Here is a 13,611-nt window from a genome sequence, read left to right on the forward strand (position 1 = left end):
GAGCTCTGAACTGATAATGTTTCAGTTCCCCTTGCATTATCACCACCACCCTGAGGTATTTCTGGTAACTGGGATGGATAGGCACATGATAGTATGCGTCTTTCAGATCGACTACAGTCATGAAACAAGACGGATGAAGGGATCTGACACAGGTTTTTATTGTTTCCATCTTGAAACTTTGGGTCACTAGATATTTGTTCAATTTTTTCAGGTTTATTATCGTTCTGAATGTCCCATCTGGCTTTGTTCGGAGAAAAAGAGGAGAATAAAAACCTGTATCTTTCTCCTGTTATGGGACTTCCTGTAGGACATTCTTTGCGAGGAGACTGTATATTTCTTTGTGTAGGGCCAGTTGTTCGACCTCTGATTTTCTCTGTGGTGTTAACACAAAATGGTTGCGTGGCATTGTATGAAATTTCAATTTTAGACCTGTCCTTATTATACTCAGTGTCCACTCGCTCCCTTATATTTTTTCCCAGGCTTGAAGGAAGTATGTTAGTCTTCCTCCCACCTGGGGCGCACCTTCATTGGGATTGCTTCTTGTTGTCCGGTTTGTTAAACATGAAGCCTCTGCCTTTAAATCTTTTATCTTCCCATCCTTTTTGTTTTTTGGGGGGGCGATTACGCATGAACTTCCTACCCAGAAAGGGCCGTTTGTAAGATTGGTTAAGAAAACCTGGGAAGGCTTTCTTTTTGTCTACGGCTTTCTCGAGGATGTCATCTAGGGTAGGCCTAAACAAAAATTCTCCCTCACATGGTATGGAGCATAATTTTGCTTTTGTTTGTAGGTCTGAAGCGTCTGCCAAATATGCAGCAGCACCCCTCATTACCGACACGGAATCCAATATTGTTTCCCGTGAGGTTTTGTTCCTCAATTGAGACTCTAGGTGGTCCAGCCACACCATCAATGCTCTTGCCGTGCATGTAGCGGCTATTCCTGGTTTTAAACCCCCGCTAGCTGCTTCCCAGGAGCCTTTTAAGAACACCTCGGCCTTCTTGTCCATAGGGTCCTTAAGGGTCCCCATATCCTCAAAGGGTAACGCAAATTTCTTAAGAGGCCTTCGCAATAGCGACATCTGTTTTTGGTGCTTTTTCCCCAAGAAGAACATGCAGGGTCGTCGAACGGATATTTCCTATTTGGAGCTAGGAGGACTTTCTTGTCTGGCCTCTTCCACTCGTTCTTTTATTAGGGTCTGTATTTTTTCATTCAACGGAAATGCCCGACGTTTTCTATGCTCTAAGACGCTGACGCCGTTTTTTTTTAGACCGAGTGTCTGCTAGCCTCATAGTTGTTCTAACCTTTATTAGCGCATATGTTTATTCTATAGGGAAACAGTTACGACCACATGTCAAAGATGATGAAGAGGACAGGGAACTATCAGAACTATATTGGATACTGTGTTCCTCACTAGAACTGGGATCCGGGGATTTACGTCTCGATTTGAGTTTCCTTTTAAGGCTTTTTGAGTTTTTCAACGCATCTTCCACCTGAGATTTAATTAGTTCTTTAAGGCCAGATGCAAATCTTGGGGATTCTTCACTTAAAGTTCTCTCTATGCAAATCGCACAGAGTTTTTTGACCCATGTGGTAGGTAAATCTGCAGAGCAGATTGCACACACTTTATGCTTAGTTTTCCCCATACATTTCTTTCCCTAGGGACACAATAAAACCCTATTTAGAGTATGTACTTTCACGGCGTTCACTTACCCTCCTGATATGAGGGAGGTACTGGTTCAGGTCTTGGAGAGGTGTCCTTAATTTGAACCGTTGCCTTCCTTGTGGATCCACTGGAGCCTCTGCTGCGTTGTGATCCAGAGCTGTGGCGCCGAGTAGGCTGAGGTTGCGGGTCCTGCTGCGACCGTTTTTTCGGTAGGGGTTGCAGAATTTCTTCTGCAGGTTGCGCTGATCCACTCATGGTGAAAATAGCTGAGCAGCGATTCCAGGCTGTTCAGCTGTTTAAATTCCCCACCCGCAGCACCTAACTTCCGGTTTCCAGGCGCCCCTGCGCTGACCCGGAAGTACTCCCGCCGCGCCTGCGCACTAACCTGCGGCCAGTCTCACGCGCCACTGGAGCCTCTGCTGCACGCCATGCTGGCCGCCGGTGCCTGGGGGTGTCGAAGTGCCGCCGCAGCCTTCATATCGGCTGTTCCTGTCGGTGGCCGCCGCCACCATCCCCCAGACCGGCGGTAATTTACCAGGTAGCCGCCGCTACCTATTACCGGTCGCATGATAAAATGGAAGAGGCAGATCGGATTCCTCTTCACTGCCTCTTCCCTGCACCTACTCAGGGCCCGCCGACCCCGGATTGTGCCCTCGGGGACGAAGATCCACCTAGACCGTGGCAGGGGCCCCCGCTGCTTGAATCCGGCCAGATGGTCCCCGGTATCCCGCGATGCAGATGTGTTCACCTGTAGGTTCCCCGTCAGGGACAGGAAACCGAACTGAGGTGGAAGAGAGGTTCCGCCTTTTTAACCTGTGGGTTTCCTGTCCCTGAGGGTGGATCCCTCTCTCCGTGGTGCCGTCATGGGGGTAAGAGAAACAGCAATTCGTTAATTTTTTTGGGGGGTGGAGGGTGGGGGGCATCTATACCCGTTCCGTGTGTGGTAAAATTGATAAAGCAGTTATATTCTTCGGGTCAGTAAGATTACAGCAATACCTCATTTATATGAAAATAATTAGGCTGTTAGGCACCTTGTTTTTCAGCGGTACCATGTTTATTTTTATCCGTCTTTTTGATAGCATGTTATTCCACTTTTTGTTTGGCGGTATGATAAAGCATTGTTTTTTGCCTTTTAATGGTGTTCACTAAAGGGGTTAATTAGTGGGACAGTTTTATAGGTCACGAGGGACGTTGCAGACGAGGCAATACCAAATAGGTGTACTTTTATTGTTTTTATATTTTTTTCATTCAAATATTTATTCAGAGATAGTATATTGATTTTTATTTTTAAATATTTTTTCAATTATTTACTTTTTTAAAACCTTTTTCTAACTTTTTTACTTAGTTCCACTATGGGACAATAATTTCTGCAGGCTGATCGCTTAGGCTACGTTCAGACTAGCGTTGTGCGCCGCTGCGTTGTTTTTTGCCGAAAATCGGACGCAAGAAAAATGCAACTTGTTGCGTTTTCTTGGTCCGACGCTTGTGGCAAAAAAGACGCATTTGTCGCAAAACGCAACAAACAAAAACGCATGCGTCCCCCATGTTAAACATAGGGGCGCATGACGCGTGCGTCGCCGCTGCGTCGCCCGACGCTAACCCAATGCACACTAGCACAACGCTAGTCTGAACGTAGCCTTATATAGCATGCAGATGAAGCAGCATCGCCATGCCATAGAAGATGTCAGCTTCGCACCGACAGAGAGTTGCTGATCATGCACTGCCCATGATCAGCAAGTTTCCTCGCTCTGGTGACCCGGATGTCGTCACAACACCAACACCACCCATGTGCGCAGGCGATTGCGATGACGTAATGATCCGTCCATGGTCAAATTGGCCCAGGTCACATGGATGGATCTTTACATCTGATGTCAGAAAGGGGTTAATTCTGAGAACCACCAACAGGAGGTCTGAAGTAGCATTTTTTTTTGCTTGGCTTTGTCACTACTATGTCTTGTTTCCAGAGAATGAAGCTCCGCGGAGACAGTTTTCAGCAGAGCAGGGGTGCACAAACAACCTCCACACCATTAAGCCTCTATGGGCCTGCCACAAGTACCGTAGAACTATACTTGGCTTTCTCTGGCGGTCCTATAGACCATGAGCACCTCCACAGCATTCAAGTTCAGGATCGGCAGAGCATGGCTCTTGAGCCCTAATATGTGGGGTCCCAGAGATTGCCCTATGGATAACTTAATATATTAGGGATATACATATTTGTCTCAATTAGACTGAATGAACTAACGGTCCTCAAAAGGGCCACATGGCAGCATTTTCCATCCCTATTACAGTTGCAGATCCAGGTCTGACTGGGGGTCTTGCGAGCCAAAATAAAACCATTTCTAGTATATAAGGAGCTGTTCGTTTGGATTATAAAACTCACATTTTGTGAATTAACCCTAAAACAGAACAATTTGCTACCCTAAGTAAAGACAGTTTACCCATGTATGAGGACAGGTCCACACTCCTAAACAAATGTGCTTTTAATAGAAAACATTAAGAGAATACAAAAGAAACACAGTATCAATCTGGTGGATTCCTTGGAGATCCACTCTATAAAACTCTCAGCGTCCACATCTGTCGAGTAGGCAAGTCTATGTAAATCATGGCTATCTATTCTATATCTATTACATTTGTGCCCCAATACAGGGGAAACATTTGGCCACACAAAGCTTGCTCTGCATGTCAGCTGACAGTCATGTTGGCTGCCATTCTTCATGAGACAACGCCTTTCGTGAACATATGGAAATCACAACTGTACTCACCACAACTGTAGTTTTAGGATCTTTGCCTCCGAGATCTTTAACGCCAGTTTCTTCATCCAATTGCCCAAAAGTAAAATAATTGGGATAAAATGCTCCAGCCATTATAACCTGAAAAATAGAGGGGCAACAACCTGACAACAAGGGGGTGCAACTGCACCAACTAATGACCGATTCACATGACCACACAATCAATGACGTTTATCTTCCGTGGAATTTCCAAACTGAGGGTCTTGTGACTGAAACCAACAGTATAGGCTGCTACTTCAGGACGAGACCTGTGTTTAGATGGAAACTTCCAAAAGAAAATACAGTGGTGTGAATTAGCTCGAATTGTCAATTATCAAATTACAAAATATGGCCGCTATCCCAGGAGCTCCAGTGGGGTCAGATAATTCCCTGCAGGTTTAAACCTAAAGAAACCAAGCAAACCCTGGATAGGATATGACGTCTGATGCACCCATCCCTTCACAGAAGTAACTACATACCTGGAGAATAAAGCGCTGCTTGTACATGTGCTCTGGATCCACGTGTGGCTGATGAGTGATATGCATGTTGAGCTGGGCAATGCGTTTTTTAAGCTCATCATATAAAGCAGCCACCTAAAAAAAAAAAAAAATCAATAACAAGCAACTTCCATTCCATTTGTAAAGAGAGAAAACAAATCCAACATAATTATTTATTAATTGCTGTAATTACTGAAACTTTATACTCGCCTCTCGTATTCTTTTGATCTGGAAGTAATTGGACTTGCCCCACTCCAGCTCTTCCTACAAGAATTGTTTTTTAATTAGATTGGTGTATAGCATAAAGTTTTTACCATATAATCCATGATAAGTTTTCTACGTTTGGAGGCCTAGCTCCCGGACAACAAAAGAGCTAACTCATCTCCTCTCAAGATAATTTATGGAGGGGGGCACGAGGCACCAGCTTAAATAGTTATTTTGCCAATCCTAGCAAAATATTCAGATTCGGTCAAAATTTCTCTAAATATGGGCAGTGATCTTAACCTCTTTACACCGAAGGGTGGTTAACACGTTAATGACCAGGCCAATTTTTACAATTCGGACCACTGTCCCTTTATGATGATATAACTCTTGAACACTTCAATGGCTACGGTGATTATGACATTGTTTTCTCGTGACATATTGTACTTCATGTTAGTGGTAAAATTTCCTTGACATTACTTGAGTTTGTGAAAATGTTGCAATTTTCCAACTTTGAATTTTCATGCCCTTAAATCACAGAGATATGTCACACAAAATACTTAATAAGTAACATTTCCCACATGTCTACTTTACATCAGCACAATTTTGGAACCAAAATTTTTTTGTTAGGGAGTTATAAGGGTTAAAAGTTGACCAGCAATTTCTCATTTTTACAACACCATTTTTTTTTTTTAGGGACCACATCTCATTTGTAGTCACTTCGAGGGGTCTATATAATAGAAAATACCCAAGTGTGGCACCATTCTAAAAACTGCACTCCTCAAGGTGCTCAAAACCACATTCAAGAAGTTTATTAACCCTTCAAGTATCTCACAGGAGTTTTTGGAATGTTTAAAAAAAAATGAACATTTAACTTTTTCACAAAAATTTACTTCTGATCCAATTTGTTTTATTTTCCCAAGGCTAACAGGAGAAATTGGACCCCAAAAGTTGTTGTACAATTTGTCCTGAGTACGCTGATACCCCCCATATGTGGGGGTAAACCACTGTTTGGGCACATGGCAGAGCTCAGAAGGGAAGGAGCGCCATTTGACTTTTCAATGCAAAACTGGCTGGAGTTGAGATGGGATGCCATGTCTCATTTGGAGAGCCACTGATGTGCCTAAACAGTGGAAAAGTGACCACATTTTCGACAGTAGACCCCCTAAGGAACCTATCTAGATGTGTGGTGAGGACTTTAAACCCCCAAGTGCTTCACAGCAGCTTATACTGTAGAGCCGTGAAAATTAAAAAATCCTTTTTTTTCCCACAAAAATGATCTTTTAGCCCCAAATTTTGTATTTTCCCTAGGGTATCTGGAGACATTGGACCCCAAACATTGTTGTGCAATTATTCCTGAGTACGCCGATACCCAATATGTAGGAGAAAATTACTGTTAGGGCGCATGGCAGATCTCAGAAGGTAATTAGTGGCGTTTTGGAATGCAGACTTTAATGGAATGGTTTGTGGGAGTCACATTGCGTTTGCAGAGCCCCTGATGTACCTAAACAGTAGAAACCCCCACAAGTGACCCCATAATTGAAAACTAGACCCCCCCAAGGAACTGATCTAGATTGTGGTTATCACTTTGAACCCCCAAGTGTTTCACTAAATATTATAACGCAGAGCCATGAAAATAAAAAATCGTTTTTTTTTTTTCCCACAAAAATTATTTTTTACCCCTAGTTTTGTATTTTCCCATGGGAAACAGCAGAAATTGGACCCCAAAAGTTGTTGTCCAATCTGTCCCAAGTACGCTGATACCCCATATGTCGGGGTAAACCACTGTTTGGGCATACGGCAGAGCTTGGAAAGGAAAGAGCAGTTTTACTTTTTCAACACAGAATTGTATGGATTGAGATCGGACATCATGTTGCGTCTGCAGAGCCCATGGTGTGCCTAAACAGTGGAAACCTCCCAATTCTAACTCCAACCCTAACCCCAACACACCCCCTAAGCCTAATCCAACCCTAACCACACCCCTAACCCCAACACACCCCTAAACCTAATGCCAACCCTAACCACACCCCTAACCCGAACACACCCCTAAACCTAATCCAAACCCCAACACACCCCTAACTTGACACACCCCTAACCCAACCGTAAACGTATCCAAACCCTAACCCAACCCTAACTTTAGCCCCAACCTAAACTTTAGCCCCAACCGTAACCCTAACTTTAGCCCCAACCCTAACCCTAACTTTAGCCCCAACCCTAACCCTAACTTTAGACCCAACCCTAACCCTAACTTTAGCCCCAATCTTAACCCTAATGGGAAAATGGAAATAAATAAATTTTTTCATTTTATTATTTTTCCCTAAGGCGGTGATAATGAGGGGTTTTGATTAACTATTTATAGCGAGTTTTTATAGCGGGTTTTTAAGTTTGGGAGCTGTCACACACTAAAAGACGCTTTTTAATGCAAAAAATATTTTTTGCGTTACCACATTCTGAGAGCTATAATTTTTCCATATTTTGGTCCGCAGAGTCATGCGAGTTTTTGTTTTTTGCCGTTTTTATTATTTTATCATTTTCGGGCACATGACATTTTTTGATTGCTTTTTATTCCAACTTTTGTTAGGCAGAATGAACAGAAACCAGCAATTCGTGAATTTCTTTTTTTTGGTCGCACAGACTTGCGGTGGATACCGCGTCCTCCACTGACCAGGACACGCAGGCTCCATTCCACAGAAGGCAATACTGCCGGATTCGGCCATCCCCGAGACACTGGCTCTGTCCACCTATATACATGACCTTAATGAAAACCCACAATCTTTCGGGTCCACTAGCTTCCGTTCACGATCAAATATTGTGACTGATGAAGGTCCGGCTATAAGGCCGAAACGTTTCTTCTGTTAGTTACCGTGGACACCATTAAATCACTTTATCTGATTAAGTCTGAGTGCCGAGTTTTTTGCTATTATTCATGGTACTGGAACCTACTCTGGCACCTCTCTAACGGCTGTGCACTTGTTTATTCTTATATATCTATTTGCACCATAAGACTGAAAGACTCGTGGCAAAAACCCCTTTGTGAAGCATGCACTAGCCACATTGTGGGAGAAGAACAGGCCTCTCTGATGACAAATATGAGTGGTATTATCAGAGAGGAGGTGCAGGCATCCGTTTCTGGTCTAGTTATTCCTCAACCCATGTAGTCTGAAGGCCAGTCCAGGAAAAGGATGAGAGATTCGGTCTCTTCTTTTGAGGGAGTTTTGTCTGTGTCTGATCTGGAGGATGATGACTATAGAGATCCAACAGAAAGAGGGAAGAGGTACTTATTCTCGTCTATGGACACTGACAAGCTACTAAGAGCAGTAAGACGCACCATGAAGATTGAGGAACCCCCAACAACTTGCTCAGTGCAGGATGAGATGTTTTGGGGATTACGTGCTCAAACTTTAAAAGTATTCCCAGTGAACTCCCATATTCGGTCTATGATTTTGGAAAAATGGGAGGAGGCAGAAAAACGTCTGATTATTCCCAAAGACTTTAAGCTTCGTCTTCCACTTGACTCAGAGGAGGTCAAGGACTGGGAGGACATTCCCAAAATAGACATTCCTTTGGCCAGAGTCTCCAAGAGAACCGCCATTCCCTTTGAATACTTCTCTAATCTAAAGGAGCCTATTGATCGGAAAGCAGACGGGTACTTAAAAAGAGCCTGGGAGAGTTTGTTGGCTGTTATACGCGCAAACATAGCAGCAACTTCAGTGGCGAGATCTATGCATTTATGGGTAGATTATTTGGCAGATCAACTATCATCCAAGACCCCTAGATATTAAATCCCTACCCCTTCTAAAACCGGCAACCGATGTCCGAGCAGACGCTTCTGCAGAATCAGTGAGGTTCACAGCCAGGACTCAATCCTTGTCTAACGCAGCCAGAAGAGCCATCTGGCTTAAAAACTGGTCAGGGAATATGCATTTCAAAAATAGGCTCTGTGCTATCCCATTTTCAGGTGGAAGAGTATTTGGTCCAACTCTTGATATTTTAGAGAAGGCCTCAGATGAAAAAAAAGGGGGTTTCCGGAAGTGAAAGGCAAAACATTTCAGCCTTTTTCGTAGGCCCGGATTAATCAGAGAACGGACTACAGGGGAAAAGAGAAACAGGGGAGGTGGAGCTATCCCAAAGGAGGGGGAGGATACTAGAACCAGAGGTAAAGAGACCACTTTCTCAGGTTCAAGTTAAGGATATCACAAAAAATTACACCACCAGAGTAGGGGGGTGCCTAACCAGGTTCCTGGGGGGTTGGAAGTAGATTACCACAAGCCCTTGGATCCTGCAACTGATCTCACAGGGATTCAAAATAGAGTTTTCCTCTTTACCCCCACAAAAATTCCTAATATCCAGCTCCCACACTCGTTTTAACCTCTCTCATGTGGGTAGACATTCAGGACCTCCGAAAAGTAGCCGCAATCATTCCGGTACCTTCCCAGGAATTAGGACAGAGTTTCTATACAAGTCTTTTCTCCATAATAATAATGTGTGCAAACTGTAAAGCGCTGCGGAATATGTTAGCGCTTTATAAAAATAAAGATTATATTATTATTATAATAAAACCCTCCGGAGAATCAAGAACAATCATAAACCTCAGACATCTAAACACATGGGTGAAATACAAGAGGTTCAAAATGGAGTCTATAAGGTCCACGATTCCCCTTTTAGGTAAAAGGAATGGTAATGTGTACTTTAGACCTAAAGAGTGCGTATTATCACGTCCCAATTTACACAGGCCACCAAAAATACCTCAGATTTGCAGTACAAAAGGAAGGCAGAATCTTCCACTATCAGTTTCTCTGCCTACAGTTTGGACTAGCCTCAGCCCTCAGGTTTTTACAAAAATTATGGTGGAGGTGGTGGCCTACCTGAGGAGTCGGGACATCAAGGTTGTCCCTTACCTGGACGACTTTTTAGTAGTGGCGGACTCTGTGGTTCAGCTGAGGACCGACTGTCAGTCTTTGATCTCCACACTGCAGAATTTGGAGTGGATCATAAACTGGTCAAAATTCGATCTAGTACCCAAACAGAAAATAAAATTTCTCTGAGTCATGCTAGAATTAAGTGTAAGAATGTCCTTTCTACCAGAAGAAAAATTGTCCGGCATAGTAAACGCAATACGTCTGTTCACAAAAAAAACAGGTCTCCATCAGGGATGTCATGAAGGTCCTGGGGCTGACGATGGCCTGCATACCCTGTGTCAACTGGAGTCAGTTTCACTCTCGACGACTTCAAGAAGAGATACTCGCAACCTGGGACAGAAGACAGGGTTCGCTGGACAAGGTAATACACCTGTCCCCTCCAGTAAAGACTTCCTTACAATGGTGGACAATTCCTAGAAACCTGCGAAAAGGAGTTGCTTGGATTAATTCTCCCGAAGTCGTAGTCACCACAGACGCAAGTCAACAAGGCTGGGGAGGACATATCCAGGAAAAGTATTACCAGGGACAATGGGGTCTGAAAGACAGCAGAGAGTCCTCCAACTACAGAGCTACTCGCGGTCTGGAGAGTCCTATCCTAAGCCCAGTCCTGGGTAAAAAACAAACACGTGAAAGTACTGTCGGACAACAAAACAGCAGTAGCCTTCCTCAGTCATCAGGGTGGTCCGAGACACTTGGCACTGCAGCAGCTGGCAGAGCGCCTCTTCGGTTGGGCAGAGATAACAGTACTCTCAATCTTGGCGGTACATCTAGAGGGTACCAGAAACCAGGTTGCAGACTTCCTAAGCAGGAAAAGAGTCATGTCAACGGAATGGGAATTGAACAACGAGGTGTTCAGAGACTTATGCCATGTCATTGGGGAAGACCAGACGTAGACAATTTTGCAACCAGACAGAATGCAAAGGTCAGAACCTTTTACTCACTGAATCAAGAGGACCCGGCCGGGATCGATGCCTTTTCACAGCCATGGAGCAGAGGCCTGTTATACGCATTCCCTCCTATTTTTTATTATTATTATTATACATTTTTATAGCGCCATTTATTCCATGGCACTTTACATGTGAATACAGGGCAAATATAGACAAATACATTAAACATGAGCAAATAACAAGGCACACGTGTACATAAGGAGGGAGGACCCTGCTCGCGAGGGCTCACAGTCTGCAGGGAATGGGTGATGAAACACTAGGAGAGAGTAGGGCAGGTTGTGTGGCGGTTCAGTAAGTTCAGGATCACTGCAGGCTGTAGGCTTGTCGGAAGAGGTGAGTCTTCAGGTTCTTTTTGAATGCTTGCTCCTGGCAGTTAGTAGGTCATTGGTGACTTTAGTTAGGGAAGTTTCAGTTGAGTGATGGGAACGGAAGCCAGATTGTAACCGATCAAAGAGGGAGCAGGAGGAGAAGTGGTAGGACAGTTCAAGATGGACATGTTGCTCCAGCAATTTGTAGCCATAAGGGAGAAGAGATATCGGGCGATAGCTAGACACAGAGGATGGGTCGAGTGAGGGCTTTTTGAGGATAGGTGTGATCTTGGCATGCTTGAAGGATGAGGGGAAGGCACCTGTTGTGAGTGAGAGGTTGAAGAGGTGCGTTAGGGTTGGGATGAAGACCGTGGAAAGGTTAGGGATGAGGTGGGACGGGAGCGGGTCGAGCGTGCAGGTGGTGAGGTGTGATCTTGACAGGAGGGTGGAGAGATGATCTTCTGTCATGGTGGAGAAGCTGGTTTTGGAGGAGCAGGGTTGAGCAGCTAAGAGGGGCAGTGGGCGCTGTGGGCCAAATCTTTCTCTGATCGTATCGATCTTCTGTTTAAAGAAAGAGGCGAAGTCTTCAGCAGAAATGAGGGGGGAGGGAGAAGGTGCTGGGGGACGGAGTAGAGAATTGAACGTGTTGAAAAGCTGTTTAGGGTTGTGAGACAGGGAGGATATGAGAGATGAGAAGTAAGTTTGTTTTGCGGCAGTGAGCGCAGACTTGAAGCTGGCGAGGGACTGCTTGTATGCAGTGAAGTGGTCGGCAGAGCAGGATTGCTTCCATCTCCGCTCAGCGATCCTGGAAGCCCGTCTTAATTCTTTGGTCAGGCTGGTCAGCCAGGGCTGCCGGTTGAGTGTACGAGTTTTGCTATGCATGAGCAAGGCGGCCGAATCGAGTGTTGCTGTTATTGTGGCGTTATATAAAGTGGCAGCAGCATCTGTGTCATGAAGGGAGGCTATGTCTGTAAGAGGGAGAAGGGACTCAGAGAGGGATTGTTAAATGAGGTGTTTGAGATTTCTGTGAGGGTGAGTGAGTTTGTGGAGTGGGGGTTGCACATTAGGAGAGGAGAGGGAAGAATATGTCAGTAGGTTGTGAGGGAGGGGTGTTAATGAGATTAGTAAGGGAGCAGAGGCAGGTGAAGATGAGGTCCTGCCTGTGGCCATCTTTGTGAGTGGCCTCAGAGGACCATTGAGTGAGGCCAAAGGAGGCAGTCAGTGATAAAAATTTAGAGGCAGCTGAGGTGAAAGTGTCAATGGGGATATTGAAATCACCCATGATGATAGTGGGGATGTCAACAGAGAGGAATTGAAGTAGCCAGGTGGTGAAGTGGTCGAGAAAGGTGGAGATGGCTAGTTCTGGAGGGCGGTAGATGACAGCCAGCTGGATGTAGATGCGGACAGAGTGCACCTCAAACGAGGGAAGAGTAGGGGAGGGTGGTAGCGGGATTGGAGTGAAGGAGCAGGTGTCGGACAGGAGCAAGCCAACTCCTCCACCACGTTTGTTGCTGGGGCGAGGGGTGTGAGAGAGGTGGAATCCGCCATAGATCGCAGCTGGAGAGGCTGAGTCAGAGGGGGTGAACCAGGTTTCAGTGAGGCCGAGGAAGGAGAGTTTGTTGGTGATGAAGAGGTCATGGATAAATGGCAGTTTGTTGCAGATGGAGCGCACATTCCATAGTGCTCCAGATAAGTGGACCGGGAAAGTGGGGGCTGGATGAATGGGTACGAGGTTGTCATGGTTGGGAAAACGTGCGGAGGATCGTGGCAGGGGGTTAGAAATAAGTGTGGGGATGTGTTGGGGAGGGCCGGGATTTGGGGATAGGTCACCAGCAATGAGGAGTAGCAGACACAGATCATTAACCCCTTACCGGCATCGGACGTACTATACCGTCCGATGCCGGCTCCCCTGCTTTGATGCAGGGCTCCGCGGTGAGCCCGCACCAAAGCCGGGACATGTCAGCTGTTTTGAACAGCTGACATGTGCCCGTAATAGGCGCGGGCAGAATCGCGATCTGCCCGCACCTATTAACTAGTTAAATGCCGCTGTCAAACGCAGACAGCGGCATTTAACTACCGCTTCCGGCCGGGCGGCCGGAAATGACGTCATCGCCGACCCCCGTCACATGTCCGGGGGTCGGCGATGCGTCTCCATTGTAGCCATAGAGGTCCTTGAGACCTCTATGGTTACTGATTGCCCATCGCTGTGAGCGCCACCCTGTGGTCGGCGCTCACAGCACACGTGCAATTCTGCTACATAGCAGCGATCAGCAGATCGCTGCTATGTAGCAGAGCCGATCGTGCTGTGCC

General features: G+C 45.5%; 1 protein-coding gene across 2 annotated transcripts in view; it reads right to left on the reverse strand.

Moving 5' to 3' along the window:
* Positions 1 to 13,611, reverse strand: part of TDRD9 (tudor domain containing 9) — a 405,241-nt gene that overhangs the window by 130,931 nt on the left and 260,699 nt on the right. For both annotated transcript variants that reach the window (XM_069734376.1, XM_069734388.1), the window contains 3 exons: positions 5,137 to 5,190; positions 4,909 to 5,022; positions 4,424 to 4,531 (listed from right to left, as the gene is read on the reverse strand). In XM_069734376.1, the coding sequence (XP_069590477.1) occupies positions 4,424 to 4,531; positions 4,909 to 5,022; positions 5,137 to 5,190 (276 nt within the window). The remainder of the gene's footprint in view (positions 1 to 4,423; positions 4,532 to 4,908; positions 5,023 to 5,136; positions 5,191 to 13,611) is intronic.

This window comes from Ranitomeya imitator, chromosome 1 (genome assembly GCF_032444005.1).
Source record: "Ranitomeya imitator isolate aRanImi1 chromosome 1, aRanImi1.pri, whole genome shotgun sequence".
NCBI lineage: Eukaryota > Metazoa > Chordata > Amphibia > Anura > Dendrobatidae > Ranitomeya > Ranitomeya imitator.